The 17,609-nt window shown below is 44.9% G+C and overlaps 1 protein-coding gene across 2 annotated transcripts in view; it reads left to right on the plus strand.

Annotated features, from left to right (window-relative positions):
- The window catches only part of LOC120452470 (leucine-rich repeats and immunoglobulin-like domains protein 1), a 128,876-nt gene extending 119,752 nt beyond the window's left edge, over positions 1-9,124 (plus strand). The window contains exons 12-13 of one of the 2 annotated variants that reach the window (XM_039636707.1): positions 6,180-6,224; positions 6,981-9,124. In XM_039636707.1, coding sequence (XP_039492641.1) covers positions 6,180-6,224; positions 6,981-7,099 — 164 coding nt within the window. In that variant the 3' untranslated portion in view covers positions 7,100-9,124. The remainder of the gene's footprint in view (positions 1-6,179; positions 6,225-6,980) is intronic. The other variant, XM_039636708.1, reaches the window with a different exon arrangement.
- The last annotated feature ends 8,485 nt before the right edge of the window (positions 9,125-17,609 follow it).

Below are 17,609 nucleotides of genomic sequence, written 5' to 3' on the forward strand. Positions count from 1 at the left end.
CAGGACTCCTGCTCCATCCTGGCCACTAAGGGTAAGAAAATGCCAATTGAGCGCTGCCTGCAGTTCACATTTGGACTCCATTTAAGAACCTTGGATCCGCAATATGACGCGCTGCCACAGGTAGACACATTCCAGCTGCCAATGACGTTTGCTGAAACAATGCACTTTGTACAGTAAAGCCAATGGGAAGTTCAACAAGCAAGAGCTCGAATACAAAGTGCTTTCTTTTGTGGTTAAACTACTAATAAAAACTTGGAGTTAATATAAAGTTATCAGCTTATGGAGAGCTTTATGAATATACAGTATGGTACTAGCAGCTCAAAGAAATTATATTTTAATGGCAGATGTGAGCCAAGATCTTAATCCGTACACTGAAAGCTATCATTACAGCTTAGAAAGACAATTTATGCGGCACATAATGGGTCAGCTTAAGGAGCCCCAAAGGGCATATCAACTTCGATTTTCCTCAGCCATATTATCCACATTGCGAATGGGCTCCAAGTGCATTTAATTTTTACGATACTTCGTCTGCCATCGCGACCCATTGTGTCGCTGATATTATCCTTGTTGCCATTGTTTTTGTGTGTGTGTTGCCATTGTCAAAGCTCCAATGCGTGGATGGAAGTTGGAGGAGGATGGGATGGGATAGTAGAATAGACTCCCCGCCAGGTATGCAGCCATTTACATCATGGAGTTCAGTTATAGTAACGACAGTGGAGCACGCGGCGCAGGGCACAAGGGTCTGGGGGTCACGTGGAGCTAGCGAGCAGCGCATAGAGATATAAAAAATAATGCATTTTGTGCACGCGAAAAAATACTCTACATAAAGCAAAAAAAGAAGTTAAATAAAATTACAGCATAAAGTGATAAGGCAGCGATGGTGTGTGAATGCGGATGTTTGTGCGCGAAAAGTGGGCATTGGGCGGACGTTTGCCAGTGAGGAATATCAGAAAAATGAAAGACTCGTTGAAAGTTGCGTAAAACTTGCTGAAACTGCCAACTGAGGAGCTGCTGCAATAACAGCAATAGCAAAACGCAACAGCAACAGCAGCAGCAGCAGCAGCAGCAGCAGCAACTCCAGCAGAAGCAACACCAGCAACAAGGCATTCAAACGATGACAAAGTGGACCCTTACTGCATGTCCTTTAGAATGCGAATGCGTCGGGGCGACGTCGCCGCTCCTGGCACTGAGCGTCTGCTCAAAAACTTTCAATTTACTCGTCCTAGTCGACGATGGCGGCCATCGTGTCCTCCGGCACCAGACCCACCACCACCCCCCTCCCCCTTTCGCTTTCGCCAGGACTCTTCCCTGTGCGTTTGAAGCTTTTGTGCTGCCGCTGGGAATACTTTAGTCGAGGCCCCGCTGAACAACTGCAGCAGCGTCATCGCTTTTTGCGTTGCATTCTTTTTTTCCTGTTTTTCCTTATTTTTTTTGTTGATTTTTTTTTTTGTTTGCCTTCCATGTAAGTTGGAAAGTTTGCCAAGGCACACACATATAGAGAAGAGAATCGGGGAAGGGGAAAAAAAATGCGAGAAAAGCTGTGGAGAAAATGAGGCAAGAGCCGGCCGAAGTTTTGTAGTGGCAGCATAACAAGCACACACAGGCAAAAATAGCAAAAATAGCAAAAATAGCACCGCGCTGCTCTCAGTTGCAGTTGCAAGTTGCACGATGTGTAATGCGAATTCTCCACGTGAATGTTATGTTTATGTAAAGTGCAGGTCCCACAATGCCAGCCCAACACCATGCAGCTGCAGCTTTTGGAGGAGCCACAGACAAACAGGAGGACTTTCGGGGGTACAAACAACTGAGACACTGAGACACTGAAACACTGTTGCTGAAGTTCCCGGCCACAAACGCTGAGTGCTTGCATACAAAGGAATGTGAAACTGCATTATACTGCTATGGCAGCATAAGTATTTCGCTGCAGTTGAGCTTTAATCTGGACTTTAAGGGCCACGGGAGCACTCTAAGCCCTGGAATAAAACAAACCAGATATAATGGAGAGCCAAATCCGTGTGGTCAGCCGGCGACAAACGAGCCACTGGTCCACTGGTCCACTGGTTCGCTGGTGAAGCATTGTTGAAATCTGGCTGCCGGGTTGCCAAACTTGAAAATCCGCGGTGAGGCAGCCGCTGCTGCGTTTTGCGAATCTCTAATAAACTAGCAGCACAGCCCCAGGCTTGGGCTATGCCACCACGACCATCGTGTCACCTGTGCGAAAAATCGGATTTGCCTGCTGTACTTACGGGCAGCGGCAACAAAAAAGTGCCACGACATCACAACAACGTCCTTACACAGAGAGAAATATGCATTGATTAAAATAATCAAATTGCAAAGCACCTAGAAGCGGTAATGAAACTTAACCCTATGCCAATGCAAGCCAAAGGAACTTAACTAGGTTATCTGTAATGAAATTCTTTCCTACTCAACTAGACTTCGAATCTATTTTGATTTGACATCTAGCACCTGTTTTATCGCTGTGTAAGGGGAGACCAGCAAATCCGCGTCCGTCCATGTCGATTGCATTCGGCCATTTGTATTTGTTGCCGCACCGCAATGCTATAACGTGAAAAGCGCGTGTAGGATGTGGGCGATGTGCCGCATGGCCAGGATGTGAAGGATGTGAAGGATGTGGGGGATGTGGCGGGGATGTGGCAGGGTACGAAACCGGACAGGTGCCGAAAACCGTACCCGGAGCGGACCCACTCGCCACTGCGGCGACATCGATGGCTGCGCGCTTATTTAGCTGCGCAAACGAGAAATCACAAGTGACGTTACGGTTTTGTGCCGCCAACCGCAAGCAATAAAAGTCGTCACGACAGCAGGGCACTGCGATGGCAATTGGGAAATGGTCAGGAGGCATTGGTTGGGGGGCATTAGCCAGTCGGCCACATGGCCACGAGTCCAGCTGCTGCTGTTGCTGCTGCTGTTGCTGTTGCTGCTGCATCCTCCAAACGAGCATCCTGCCATCCTTTTCGCCATCACGGGTACGTGGCCGCGTCTGTTTTCATTACAAAATTGCCGGCGTTAGCTGGCACCGCAATTGACAATTTGCTTTTATTTTATGTTGACAGTTGGGGAATTTATATGGTAATGCCGAGGGAGTATAGCAATGCCGTGTGCATTGCCCGTTGGCCATTTTTCTTAGTCGCTTTACCGCCAACAGTCAACAGCCAATGGCCAACGACTAAATGGCCAAATGAATAGAGACATACGAGTACGAAAGCGATTTGGCAACATTTGATGCACAGACAAAAGAAACTCTCAAAGTTGGTAGCAATCTAAGGAGATTTGATTCAGTTCATATTGCATGGCTATATTAAAATGGCTTTTGGAACGTACAGTTGCGGTCAAAATAATAGTAGTGCCGGTGAAGCAGCACGTTATTTTTCATTATTTCCTCTATTTCTTAACCTATTCAAATTATTTTTTCACACAAATAACTGTAATTATCTGTTCTCTCAGAATGTAAAGTTATTTTTGGTTCTCTCTTCGCTTTACATTCTTTTTTGCCTTTAATTGCAAGGATGCACTTGTTTGACCCAGTCAAAATAATAGTAGTGCAAGATAAATTGACAAGAATAATTAAATTTAATCGCTTTTTAGCCAGGTTTGTGGTATTTTACAATACTCTTGCGTGTATTTAAACAGTTTCTACCATTTTTAGACTCTTCTTTGATATTAAGTACCGAATATATGGGGCGTGGCAACCATTGTACTGCCAAGAGGCGGGAACTCATTAAAAGATTGATTTTTTCTGGCAAGACTTATGTCAAGGTGCAAAATATTGTCGGATGCTCTTCTACTATGATTCGAAATACAATCAAATATGAACCAACCAATGAAACTCGTGGTCGGCCCAAGTTATTGACCAAAAGGTCAGTAGATCTCTTAGCAAGACAGGCAAGAATCAATCCTTTCGCGTCCGCAGCCCTAAAAAAATCTTGTAATCTTACTGTTAGTTTGGAAACAATAAGAAGACGTCTCAGAGATGAAAACCTCATTTCAAAAAGTCCACGAAAAGTGCCGTTACTAACAAAAAAACATACCGCCAAACGTTTGAAATTTGCAAGAGAGCACTTGAATTGGCCTTTGGAGAAGTGGAGGAATATTTTGTGGTCGGATAGGTCCAAAATAGTTTTGTTTGGAGGCCATGGCTCTCGGCAGTTTGTTAGACGACCACCATTATCTGCTTTTTCCCCGAAGTATACACTTAAAACGGTTAAGCACGGTGGTTTATCAATTATGATTTGGGCGATTTTTTCGTATTATGGAGTTGGACCAGTGTATTGGGTCCAAAACATCATGGATCGTTTTTTATATGTTAAAATTTTAAACGAGGTGATGCTCCCATATGCTTCCGAGGACATGCCACTTGTTTGGACTTTCCAACAGGATAATGATCCAAAACATACTAGTAAACTCGCGAAAGAGTGGTTCGCAGCCAATCAAGTCGATGTCATGGAGTGGCCCGCACAGTCACCCGATCTCAATCCAATCGAGAATTTGTGGTGTGACGTTAAGAGAGCAATCTCAAAAATAAAACCGAGTAACAACTTTGAACTTTGGGAAGCTGTACAAAGGTCATGGAACTCTATTCCTGTGCAAAGATGCCAGAATCTAGTTGATTCCATGCATAAGCGCTGTGCGTCTGTTATAGCCAACAAAGGCTTTTCAACAAAATACTAAAATAAACATTAAATATAGGGCTATTACATAGTTTTTATCATTTAAACTTAAAATGTTTTATTTGGCTGTGATGCTGTTTGAAAAAATGCACTACTATTATTTTGACCGATCAAATTTAGGTCCAATTTCACATTTTAATTTCTTTCTAAAAAGTCTTATGAGTTATCCAAAGTCAATTTTCATTATTATCACCTACTATAATTTAAGTTTCATTAAAAATTAAAAAAAATTTTGTTAACACGTTTTGAAAGGTTTTTTTTTTGGTTGTTTGAAAACATCTGTGGGCACTACTATTATTTTGACTGCAGCTGTATGATGTTCATATTTTCATGATCCTTGTACGACATGCTCAAGACAGCTTCGTTTTCTCTGCATGGCCAATTGTACGAAGGAGTTCGAAAATGAAAGTTGTCATGTTGCGAGGCGTTGGCAACCTAGATGCCTTGATAGATAAGCTGTCCCGGTTGCTGGCCAAACACGTGTGCAACATGCAACCTACATTGATACCACGTCCGGCACTTGCCACCGCCACGCTGCCCCATTCCCCGCCAGAAAGCAGCTTCCAACCGGAGGCGAGTCCGATGTTGGCTGTCTATTAAAAGTGTCAGCAATCACTGGGGGCGTTCTGGGGCGGCATCCTTACTAGTTGCCTGAGGGGTATGGGGGGGGGGGGGGGGGGGGGGTTGCATTCAAGAGATGTGTGTGTGCTTTAGATATGTCGCTGCCGACTGGCTGGCAAGCCATCAAATATTTATAAGATGTATTCGCCGGCAACTGGTGACAGTGCGGCTATCGACAGCGGCAGATAAAGAAGTCGATGTCCCTGGCAGCCAGGACATTTCATTAAAATCGATGTGCGAACGGATGATACAACTATATATATATATAAATATATGTACATATATATAAATGTATAAATGTGTATGTGCAGCTGATCCCCTGGTCCGTAGGTCGCCTCATTTACGGGTGTTTACCGAGTCAGATACGCCCTTTGAAGACCGACTTCAGTGGCCAAATGCTCATTTGTCATTATTGACACATGCAGCACGTTGCCATTTTAATTGGCGGCCTTAACGAAATGATCTGGCTGCCGCGTTTCCGAGTATCCGGGTATCTGAGTATCCAAGCATCCATGGAATGCCTGGACTGACCATCCTCGCCATCCTAGGCTGGACACCCACCCACTTGGACACCACCTACTTGCCTGCCGTAGCAGCCCACTTGATTGGCCATCTGCATCCGCATCCGCAGTCGCAATCGCAATCGCAGTCGTTGGCGCAAAAGTAAATCCGCCTGATTGCAGATTGCATTTTAAGCGTTAATGATTTATTTGATTTAAATATCGGCAGTATGTGTGTTTTTGGGAGGGGCACTCACTGCAAACACTGCAAAAACAGCCAGCACCGTAGGCCCCTGCAATCATTCCCATCGCACTATCCCTACTTTCAACTATCCTAACTTTCAACGACTGCTACACGTACTTATTGCAGATGGACCTGTCGATCTGTCAACCTTTTTGAATCACGGTCTGTCAGGTTAGTCTCGCTCTAGCTCTTTCTCTGTCTTCCATCCAACTCTTTCTCTTTCCAACTCTCATTCTCTATCTCTCTATCTCTCTTTCTTAATCTGTATGTCTGCCTCACTCTCTCTCTCTCTCTCTCTATATACATATAACTCTTTGCATGTTTCTATCTGCATGATATTTATTTTTTAATACCTTGTGCACACACAGCTCAGTATTTGCGCTAAGCCATACGGAATAACTGAAATATAGCAATTTAATAATAAGAAAATAAAATCGGAAATAAACCAAATACCGTATACTATATACCGTATACTATATATTTGAATGCGTTTGTCCGGACAGTTTACCAACTATTTGGCGTGCCATTTCCGTTGCCATTTCAATGCTCGATCAAAAACAGAAAACTACGTAGGCGAGCGAGTCGAAAACAAGTTTAAATGTATGCCATTCAAAGTCCGTTTAGATGGCAGGTGTGCATGTGTGCGTGTTTGTCCTGGCGAGGTGTATTTCATATATATATATACATACATCCATATATCCATATATCCATATATCCACATATCCATAGCCATTGAGTACATTTCAATCTGTTGACTTGCATGCTCGACCAATTTATTTTACGACCATATATAGAGCAATGAATATGGAAATGCACACATTCGTGTGCGATATTGCGATATTGCGATATGGATTTCTATGTACCATTTCTTTTCGATGCCTTTCCGAGTGGATTAATAAAAGCGAATGCAATCCATCTTTATTGCAGATAACGAGATGAGAGATCTGAGCGTCACCTTCTACGGCAGCAGCGCCATCAACCGACAGAAACTGGGCCTTCTGGCCCTGAGTTCCGCCACTTTGGCTCTGAGCCTTCTCGTGGCCTAATTGCTTTTCAATTCTAATTCGACCTGAGTTACGAATTTTCACCGCCAATAGCACAGTAAAGCGAATCGATTGACATTGATCTGGGACAGCCGAAAGGAGATTGGATACCCAAGGATACCAAAGGATACCCAAGGATATCGCTGTCCTGCACAACACTCTAGTCGTTTATATAGGCATAAGCATTTCTCATTGTTCGATTCGAATTTCTCAAGCAAGTTTTAGTGAATTAATCAAGAAACGCAAAACGGAACCATACATTACACATGTAACAATCAATGTAAAAGAGCATGCAACTGTTCAAACTAGGACCCATAAAGCCCATACATTCACACTACACCCACATTTGCCGACCATTCCAGCACTCAAAAATAAGAAAGAAAAAAAAAGAACCCACTGTACATAGATTTTATTGCATACTCCTAGGTATAAACTGCACCAAAGAAGGAAGAAAGTCACTCGACGAGCGAAGAAACACATTTAAACTATAACTAGTAACGTAACGTACTCGAGTTTAAAGAGATGGTGTGTGGAGTGGAGTACTTTGTAGCATTATGCGGATAGTTCATTTAATTAATCCATAAATGCATAAACTAGTTATCGGATATGGCACTGCCACTGCACGCCACACCACATGCATTTTAGTCAAATTCAGAATTCAGAACCCTAAATAATTTGCAACATTCGATTTGAGACGCAGTGCATTTGAATGGCTTACAGCAGACAGCAGAGAGAGTTTTCTAGCTTTTTGCAATTTGTATGTATGTAGCGCTAAGTAGCTTAATTGACCGCATAAATGCAATTAAATTAGTCAACAGACCTATTGATTTGGTATGTAAATTAATCTACACACAAAAATGGCAGCGCATAGAAGCTTCCACATGGCTATTGGATTACAATTAGTGCGTAAGTGTAAATAAATATGATTGATTGGGTGAAGCAGTGCTATAGCTAAATAATACAGTGTATCGCAAACAGTAATAATTATAAATATATATATAAATTAATTCCCGAACTTGCCGGGCTTAATCTCGTACACCGAACAATGGGTGTGGCCAAGGTTGTTTTATGTAAATATAGTGCACCGCAGTCATTCGAAATCTCATGATATACATGTACTTACAGTTCGATACTCGATACTCGTATTGTTGCTTCAGAACGCAAATGGCACCTTTCTCGTTTGGTTTTCCGGCACCCTTGAATTATCCATTTTGGCAATCGAAAACCAAAGACCAGAAGAACAGAAGAACAGAAGACCAGGCAGAAATTACAGCTTAGATGCAGTCATCTAAGTCGAATGAGACACGTATGAACTAGAAGTTAAGTGAATATTGTAATGAGATTAACGACAATGATGACGCCTACATATAAATAAATGTATAGGAAAGTAAAATTTAATTAATTATAAAACTCAGCCACATACAAGATACGCATTCAGCTTTTCTAGCATTAAATGAGGTGGTTAAATAACCGAATACAAACAAAAAAAAAAAACTTAGCATAGAGCCATATGTGTAATTACAAAGCGAAAAGTGAATTACAGTGAAATATAATTTGTGTTAATGTAAATGTAAATGGATGTGCAACAAGCGATACAATTAATATAACAAAACGCCACAGATAAACGTTAAATCCCCAAACTTCTCCCCACTTATAAACTTCCCAATTCCCCCAACCGATTCCCACTCAAAAGTTGCTTTGGTCCGGCGACTGGAGCCCATCGATAAGTTAGCTAAATGATGATGATGATGATGATTAGGAGGAGGATGATGAAGTCGGTACTCAGTATATATATACACCTGATATAGCAATCGAGCCGTTACTTGTATGTGTAATTTACAGCTTAGTTATAGTTATCTGATTTTGTTAAATGCAACAAGAAATACCAAATCTACTTTAAAGTAATTATAATGCTAACCCCACACCAGAACATTTTCGGTATTGAATGTATATGTGACTAGAAACCGTATGTGTATGTATATTTGATTATTTTGTAAAATTTTTCAAAAACTATAAATAAAGTCTATATTACCATATAAATGTACACCCGAGGCTTCAACCTTTTCTGTGTTTTCTCATAATTTATGCTGCTCCTCCCCCTTCCCTATTCAGAATGTATTTTTCCACTTGTGCCGCTGCAAAGTGGATTGCCCTCCGCAGAACGATGATGCTCATCAAGCACCCTTTACTTGCCTCCTTGGAGACGTTGCAGAATAAACACAGATGCAGTTGCAGTTACAGCTGCAAACGCAGTTTCTGAATCAGTTTCAGATAGAGAGATGCAAGGATGCAAGGATGCCAGGTTGCAAGGATGCAAAGATTCAGCTGGCGGGGAGCTCGTTGCGTAAATGCAAACTTGGTTTATTTTATTTACTCCATCCAGTTGTCATAGCCCAATGCAGCCGGCTCACCTTTTGTATGTTGCTCCGTGATGGCTGTGTAGACATTTAAGTGAGCCGGCAGAGATGACGACCCAGCCATCCCACCATCCCACCATCCACATCTACACTCACACCCATTCCGTCCATCCGTCCCACATGATGGAATGGAAATGAAAATGGAAAAGTTTTCGTACCGCCTCCCAGCATCCACATCCACATCCACAGCCACTCGAGTGCCAGATTGGAGTAGCAATGGTTACACAAGCTCTGCTGGCAGCTCCAGGAAAAACTTTAAATGGAAAATTTGACAGACAGACATAACGGTATTTTAAATGCGATCCGAATCACACACATGCGTCCCAGCAGCATTGTGTGTCCATCAACAGCTTCGGCGATATGTTCTACACACATCACACAGCATCACAGCATATTATATCCTTTGCTTACCTATTCCAAGTCCGAGGAGAGTTCAAAGTGTGTGCCTTCTGTGGGGCGAATTGAAAAGTTTAGCCGGCTAATGAAAAGCCGGCTGGCCGGGATCAAAGCACAAGTGCCGCAGGGCATTAGTATTAGTATCGCTGCATTTGCGAAATAGCCCTGAAAATAAATATATATAATTTGCACCAAAGCGGGAATAAAGAGAACAAATTCCAACCGGGGGAAATTGCAAGGTGCAAATGGCATGAAATTACCGCAAAAAACTGGCGACCCAAAATGTCTTACTCCCCCCAGCGGCTGCTTCTCCTCCTGGCCCAAATCGAAAGTGAATAAGAGCGGGGTGGGGAAAGAGGGGGAGCGGAGAGAGTGCAGGGGCCAGGACAAAAGCCCAAAACAAGTCACCGCATCTTCCACACGTACGTATGAATGCGCCCATGTGCGTGTGTGCACCTCATTTCCGGCCATTGTTTTCGGCCCCGAACACGAGTCTTCTGCCTGCTGGGGCTGTCGTTTAGCCGGTTCCTGCATTTCGGTGCACTGAAAGAAACGAAAGTGTGAAAGGAATCCCTTCTAGGTGCTTATAATTTAGCACGAAAGATGGGTAAAGAAAGGAGTGCAGTAGTCCTTAAAACTTATCCATGTGAATCTTGAAGTTTGCAACCAAGAGATAGCCTGATAAACCTCTGCTTAACTAGAACTTGTATCTTTTGATTTTGGTTCAGATTCATTTAATGCAACATTTTATTTTATTTTCCAGTGCACTGTTTGGTTGTGCTCCTCGTTCTGGTTCTGGTTCTGGGTGCTGTTCTCAATGCCATTCTCGTTGCCGTAGTCGTGCCCGTTCTACTTCCTGTTGTCGTTTGGCTGCTGTTTTCACGTTATGAGCTACTTGTTGTCCCGGTGCCGAGGCCTCCTCCTATCCCCCTATCCTCCCATATCCACCTCCTGTATCCAAACACACGCAGATGCGGATGCGGATCCATAGGCCTGCTGCTGCTGCTGCTGCTGCTGCTGCGTGTGTGCGACATGTTTACATAAAGTCCTTTACCGCTTCTAATGCATTATGGCAACAACACGAACGCCACTCGACGCTGCTTGTATTTATCGTACGTTCTTGCCCCGGAGCCTCGCCTCGACCGGGCTAGTTGAATGCGACAAGCGGCAACAGCAGCAGCAGCAGCAGTTGCAGGTTGGGAATGGGAATGGGGAAAGGTGCAACCTGCAGCGTGCAACGTGCAACGTGCAACACAGACACACAGGCACACTTTGAAATATCACAGACGCATTGCACACAGACGACACACTGCTGCTGCTGCTGCTGCTGCTGCAACAAAGACACACTCACAGCGTCGCATACATATTTGCATACGATATTTATTATGCTAAAAATAAGCCAAGATTTAAAAGCAGGCGAAATAAGGCCAACTTGTGTGGCCTGTGTGCCACCATTCGGAGGCTCCTACACTCGCAGCTGCATAATGAAGGCGAGGCGGGAAAAAAACAAATGTCATGACAACTCTCACTCAAGCAGCCTTCACACCTGCCTTTCGCTTTTGCACAGTCTGCTCCGTATCCGTATCCGTATCCTTATCCCCTTTGTGCCACCGGAAGTGGGTCACGTATGTTCCTTCTCCTGCTCCTTGGTCTCCTTGGTCTCCTTGGCTGCATTGGCTGCCTTGGTCTCTTGGTCGAGACAAAGCGGGGTTGGCTGTAATTAAGCCCGCGATGATGATGATGGCGTCGTCGCCAAATGGGCTTGCCACGTTTGTTCCTCAAGTGCCTGCGCCGGATACGCCGGCTGCTTGGGGGAAATTCTGGTGATTCCAGTTTTGCGTTTGAGCGCAGGCAACCTTTGCAAATTAACTTAAATTTTTAAAAGCTTAATTCGCTTGCCAGTTTGCCAGCTTACCAAGTTTGCTAAGCGGGGTCTAAGACGCCTGTAATGCGTTTAGCGATTGGCATTTGCATGCTTTTAGGCGCGCCGCATCAACGAACAAAACAGCGCAATAAAAGCGAGTAGCAAAACAAAAGGCTGCCATAAAAAGTGCTAAATCCATTTTGCAACAGACGGCTAACCCAGAACCACCCATACAACCACCCACTTGCCAGCCAGACGGCCTGTGCGTGTAACAAGTGCCACTCAAAACAAAAAAAAAAAAAAGAGCGAAAAAAAGCGAGAAAAAAAACGTGGAAAAGAAAAGGCGAGTTGGCTGAAAACAATGAAGGCGAAAAGCACTTAATAGGCTGCCACAGCGCCGTTGACATGGCCATTTATATGCCGCAACTTGGCAGCGTTTTTAATTCATAATGCAGTGGGGCGGAGGGCGTGAAGCAGGGGCGTGGCCTCTGCGCAGGATGCCGTCAGGAGTTTGTGACAGCAGCCTTCACGTCTAAGCCAACCAGGATGCTGTCCGCTATCTGAGTGCTGCCTGTCATCACCTCTTTTCATCGGAAGCTGCTGAAACCGATGAAAGTTTGCAAAGCGAATTCAAATCAATCTCAGTAACTGAATTTGGCAACATCGACAACTGACAACTATACGGAGTTGGCCACGATAGCGTAGGTAATTAATAAGCTTGACAACGAAGTACATGCCCAAAAAAGGGATTCCTTGCATTGAGGAGAGGACACAATCGCAACGTCCTTTGAATTCAGAGCAATGCTCGTCTGCTCAATGTTCGTTAATGAAGGGGGAAAATAAGCCATCTCTGAATAGTCATTCGATTCCTTGCCTGAATGGACTTCTTTGTTGCCAGCCCTTCTTATTCATAACATTGTTGCTGCCAGGGAGCAGTTGTCGTCGAATCCAGCGGTCCAGCTCTTTGTTTGCTGCCCAAATTGGGACATCGCTGCTACGTATACGTAATATCATTTATAAATACGCCTAACAACACCCAAACCCCATACGTATTGATGTGCAGCTAATGCGACCCCAGAGAATGACTGGCCATCAGCAGCAGCAATAGTAGTATTAGTAATGGCGGAGGTAGTAGCTCCATCGGCGGCAGAAGGACTGCTCCAGGAGCAGAAGGAGCAGCATCACCACCAGGAGGAGCTGAATCAGAAGCTGAAGCGCTAACGAGCTGTGCCTTGGCTGCAATTGTTGCCAGAGCTGAATGCCAAAGCAAATAGCAGCTGAGGGGCAACTGAAACTAAAGTCAAATGCAGCAAAAAGAATTGTAAAAAACGAGGCAGCAGTGGCAGTACAACAAATAGCAAGTTTGTTTGGCGCCAGGGACACCAAAAAAAAGGAAATACGGGGGTGTGGCCGTGGATGGTTGTGAGTGGGTATGGGTGTGTGGGGGGCACAACCGGCAGGCAACCAAATCAGAAAATCCGATTTGCATGGATTTGTTGGTTTCTTTTGTTGGCGTAGAGTATCCTTGCCACTGACGCCAATGCTGTTGCTGCTATTATGCAGCACAGAATGCTTGCTGTTGACTTTTTGTTATTTTTTCTTAATGTCTGCTCAATGAAAAAAACGTACAAAATGCAAAATAAAAGTAAGAGTAAGAGTAACACAAAAAAAAAAAGAAAAAACTGAGGGAAACCGGCTACCGCTGCCACTGGCATCGCCTTTGGTGCCCGCTGAATTTTGCTTGTTTGTTTGTTTGTTTCTGCTAAATTGTGTTTTCCCTGTTCATTCATTCGTTTGGCTTTCCCATCCGTTTTCTGTTCTCTTCAGTTCAGTTCTGTTCAGTGCTGTTGCTGCGGAATTTTTCAGTGATTTTACATGTAAGCATCCTTGTGAGCTCTGTGGCATGTCCACAATTGAGGCAGCCACTGCGAATCCTGGCAGGACAAGCTTGCCCCTTCGGACCGCCTCGCCTATCGTCCATCTGGAATCCCTGTCCGATTTTATATGTTTACCCCGCTTACAACTCCGTTCACTGTTTCTTTTCATACCCGCTACTGGCTGCTTGCGAGGGTATATTGTATTCGGGCACATGTATTTTGTAGGGCATGCAAATGAAGACAATAGGAGGGACTATACATTGAATGGATTCCCAATTGTATGGCTGCTCAGTAATCCTGCTTAAAGTATCTCAAAATGCCTTTATATTACATATAGTTATTCTCTTCGATGCACAACATGAATGTGATTAATCGCTGAAACCCAAACCATGATTTAATAGGTAACATGCAGTCGCATCGTTGCACCTAATAAGCGCGTTTTATATGTCTCTTTCCGAGGGCGATTCCCGTGGAGAAAGCGTCAACGAAGTTGTCGTTTTGGACTGCTACATCGAACAGTTGCTTGGGGAGACACCCTTTTCATTCCCCAAGCGGGAATCCACCAAGTCCAAGTTGCACACCCACGGATTCGCCTCCTCCAGTTGCCAATTGTTCGATTCTATTGCACACTGTTGCTCACTGGCCACATATATATCCATATATATATATATATGTATATATGTATGTGTGCAATTGTGTGTTCTACAAGGATTTCCCATGTACAATAACGTAATCTACATAATTTTCTTTCAGTTTGGTTTCTCTCATGTCTCCCATGTCAACATTTCCCACACCGTTTTTCAATTTTTGTGGCCAGGCATTTGACTTTGGTTTGTCCTTGCCGAGAGGAGCGCACTCACTTACTCGCTCACTTGTTGCCCACCGCCCACCGCCCACTCATCCACTCAGCCACCCATTGCCATCTATTGCCACCCACTGCCACCCATTGCCACCCATTGCCACCCATTGCCACCCATGCATCCACACATTGAAGCGAGGTCCTCCTGTGGCAGCATGTGTTCGCCTTCCGGCAGCAAAGTATGAGAGGGAGCAGCTAGCATCTCGACCAGTGGCTCTGTGACTGTGGATAGCTGCATGCTGCTACCCACTGCATCATCGGGCCGTGCTCCAGTCATGGTCTACTTCTCGCCAATCGCATTATTATGCGGGACATTGTGGCCGGCTTTCAGCGTTGCCATAACGCTGCCAGGACCCAGCCAGGACCCTCGCAGGACTCTGGCAGGAGCTGCTGAAAGAAGTCCAACTGCGGCGCCAGCTTTGCACACACGGCTGAAGCCATAATCCATCATAAGTTAAAATGCCTAACCCATTTGCAGCAAAGATCGCAGTGGCCATTGTTTGCCCTGGTGAGCCCACTTCGCTGGCCAATTGTTGATGGAAATCCTTTTCATTTTAACATGCTGGCCAGCGGCCGCAATTAGTGCACATCCAGCGAGGGGCGCTTACTTAGCTGGCTTTCAGCTGCTCCTGCTGCTCCTTGCTGGTCCTTGCTGCTCCTGCTACTCCAAGCTGCTCCTCGACCGGATCCGAGTACGAGTCCGGGTCAGCCGGAGAGAGAGACTCCGGGTGACTGTGTGTCCAACTGCCCGGCTGTCAAGCCCTTGTTGTCACACAGAGAGAACCTGCAAGTCCGGCACATGGCATGCATGCAACGTCGTCGCCGTCGCCTTCGCCGTCACCATCGTGGTATCTGGACGTTGTCAGGCAGCTGCCAGCTGAAGTGGCATTAACTTCTCCGTGCTCCATGCTCCATGCTCCATGCTCCAAGCTCCATGCTCCGTGGTCCGTGGTACACTCCGCACTCCGCCTTCCACTTCCAGAGAGATTCCCGTGCTGGGCTTACGTTTTAATACTTAATTCTATCTCATTGCCGTTGCTCACTTTAATTTTCCTGGATTTTGTCTCGGCCAAGTGATTGATGGCCGGGAAAAGTCTCGGAAATCTCAGAAAATGCCAAGTGGGATAGATTAGAAACGTTGTTTAGCATCGCCGCATATTACAGGCTGTAGTACTATATACTAAGAGCAAATAAATTTTGTAACACCCTTTAAATAGCAAGATGTTTAGTGCAGAATCTTGCTTAGTTGGTCAATCTACTTTAACTTGCCGGATTTCCTGGCAAATGGCTTAATTTAAAAGTTGCGCAAATTGCACACTTGGCCCTCCAATAGAATGTGGACCGCGGCTAACAAAGTGCCACAATTTTCTAATTACAGCCGCAGTGAGTGAGTGCGTGCATGCCGCAGCGCGGCAAAGGCAACTGAGGCACGCAAGCAAAGCGAATGCAACAAGCGCCAAACTGCTGCATTAAATTAATTGAAAAATCAGAAAAGTAAATAAAGCAGCAGGCTGAGCAGCTGGGCGTGGCTGTGGGTGGCTATGGTTTCGCTATGGTTTGGCTTTGGGTTTGGGTGGCAGGAAAGAAGTGCAAATTAAGGGAATTCAGTGCACGACAAAATCGAATAAACAGCGGGCCGAATAAACCAACGACCTGCGCTTTGAGCCCCAAACGATTCAGGTCGCCAAAGGGGTCGAGAGTTGAGAATCGGGAGTCGAGAATGTGGCGGCGCACATGCAACTGAAAAAGTGGAAGAAGGACGGGTAATCCCACTCGAATCTCGGGCTTTCCACTTGCGCAACCCACCCGCAATCCACCCACTGAAAAACGTGAGGTCCTGCGACCGTTCATTAATCAAAACAATTAACGAGGCCGCATTTGCGCGACATTTCCTTTTTTTGTCAAGTGCCCGGAGGCCCACTTCGCCCACACGTAGCCGAAAAAAAATAATGAGCAGACATATTTAGCGCCCGGCATTATAGACTGAACGGGAGTCCAGCAGTGTCCTTCTGTGGTGGGGCCAGAACCCGCAAAAACCATAACAATAACCAATTTGTCAAGCACATTGACCACATCCACAAATTCGGGCAACGCCTCCCTTTCCGAACTGGCTCCGTTTCGCCACGCCGTGCCACTTATGGCAGGAAAACATAAATTTCATGCCAAGAAGAAGCTGAACCCAAACCCCCCCCCACTTTCAACCGTATCGTTTCCTTTGGATCCTTTCGAATCCTTGGAATTCCCCCGAAGGCCCCCGTTTTTCCACCTCCTCGCCGATTTCCGTTTATGAGAAATGGCTGCTGATGTCAGAGCTGCATTTCCCGTTCCACTTAATTTCAGCGCTCTGCGCTGCTGAGCCAATAATCTTCTTTACTTTTCCGAATGGCCAATGGCCACACAGCACAAACATATCACATATAACAATTTTCTCGAAAAGAATAACTCAATTTTGTGGCCCAGCATATCCCAGCCGATTCCGTTTCCTGCTAGAATAAGTCGTTATTATTGTGTTTGGTTTTTTGTGCTGCAACTGTGAATAACATTTGTGAAATTGCTGCAAATGTGTGTAAAATGTTTCGAAAGTTAGCTGCCATTGTTTGCAAGCAGCTGGATTAAAAGCGTACTTTGGCAAAATTTAATTTCCGACAACATTTGAAACTCGCACTTGTGTTGTTTAATTGTCTAAGTGAAAGTAACTTTTATGTAGGGATTTAAACGCCACATTTAGTGCATATTAATAGGGACTTTATGAAAGTATAATATTGAAAAACTCCCAAGTGAAAGGCAAACATTTAAGGCAGTGCAGCGTGATATAAAAGACAAGGTGAAATTAATTTTAAAAGCAATGCCGGCACATTTCTCACACATTATTCGGTTCTGTGCCGACGCATCCGCAGTGGCACCTCCGCATCCTGCCACTTCTGCCCCTTCTGCCACTCCTGCCACTTCTGCCACTGCCGACATCCTTTTTGTGCCGCCACCAAGCTGATTGCAGTTGATAATCAAAGAAAGCGGCAGGCAGACGAAGTCTGGTTACGAAAACGGCAGCCATAAAGTGGCAGCGCAAGCCGTGTCCTGTCCTTATCCTGTTGTCCTGCCA

This window comes from Drosophila santomea, chromosome 3R, assembly GCF_016746245.2.
Source record: "Drosophila santomea strain STO CAGO 1482 chromosome 3R, Prin_Dsan_1.1, whole genome shotgun sequence".
NCBI classification, from domain to species: Eukaryota; Metazoa; Arthropoda; class Insecta; order Diptera; family Drosophilidae; genus Drosophila; species Drosophila santomea.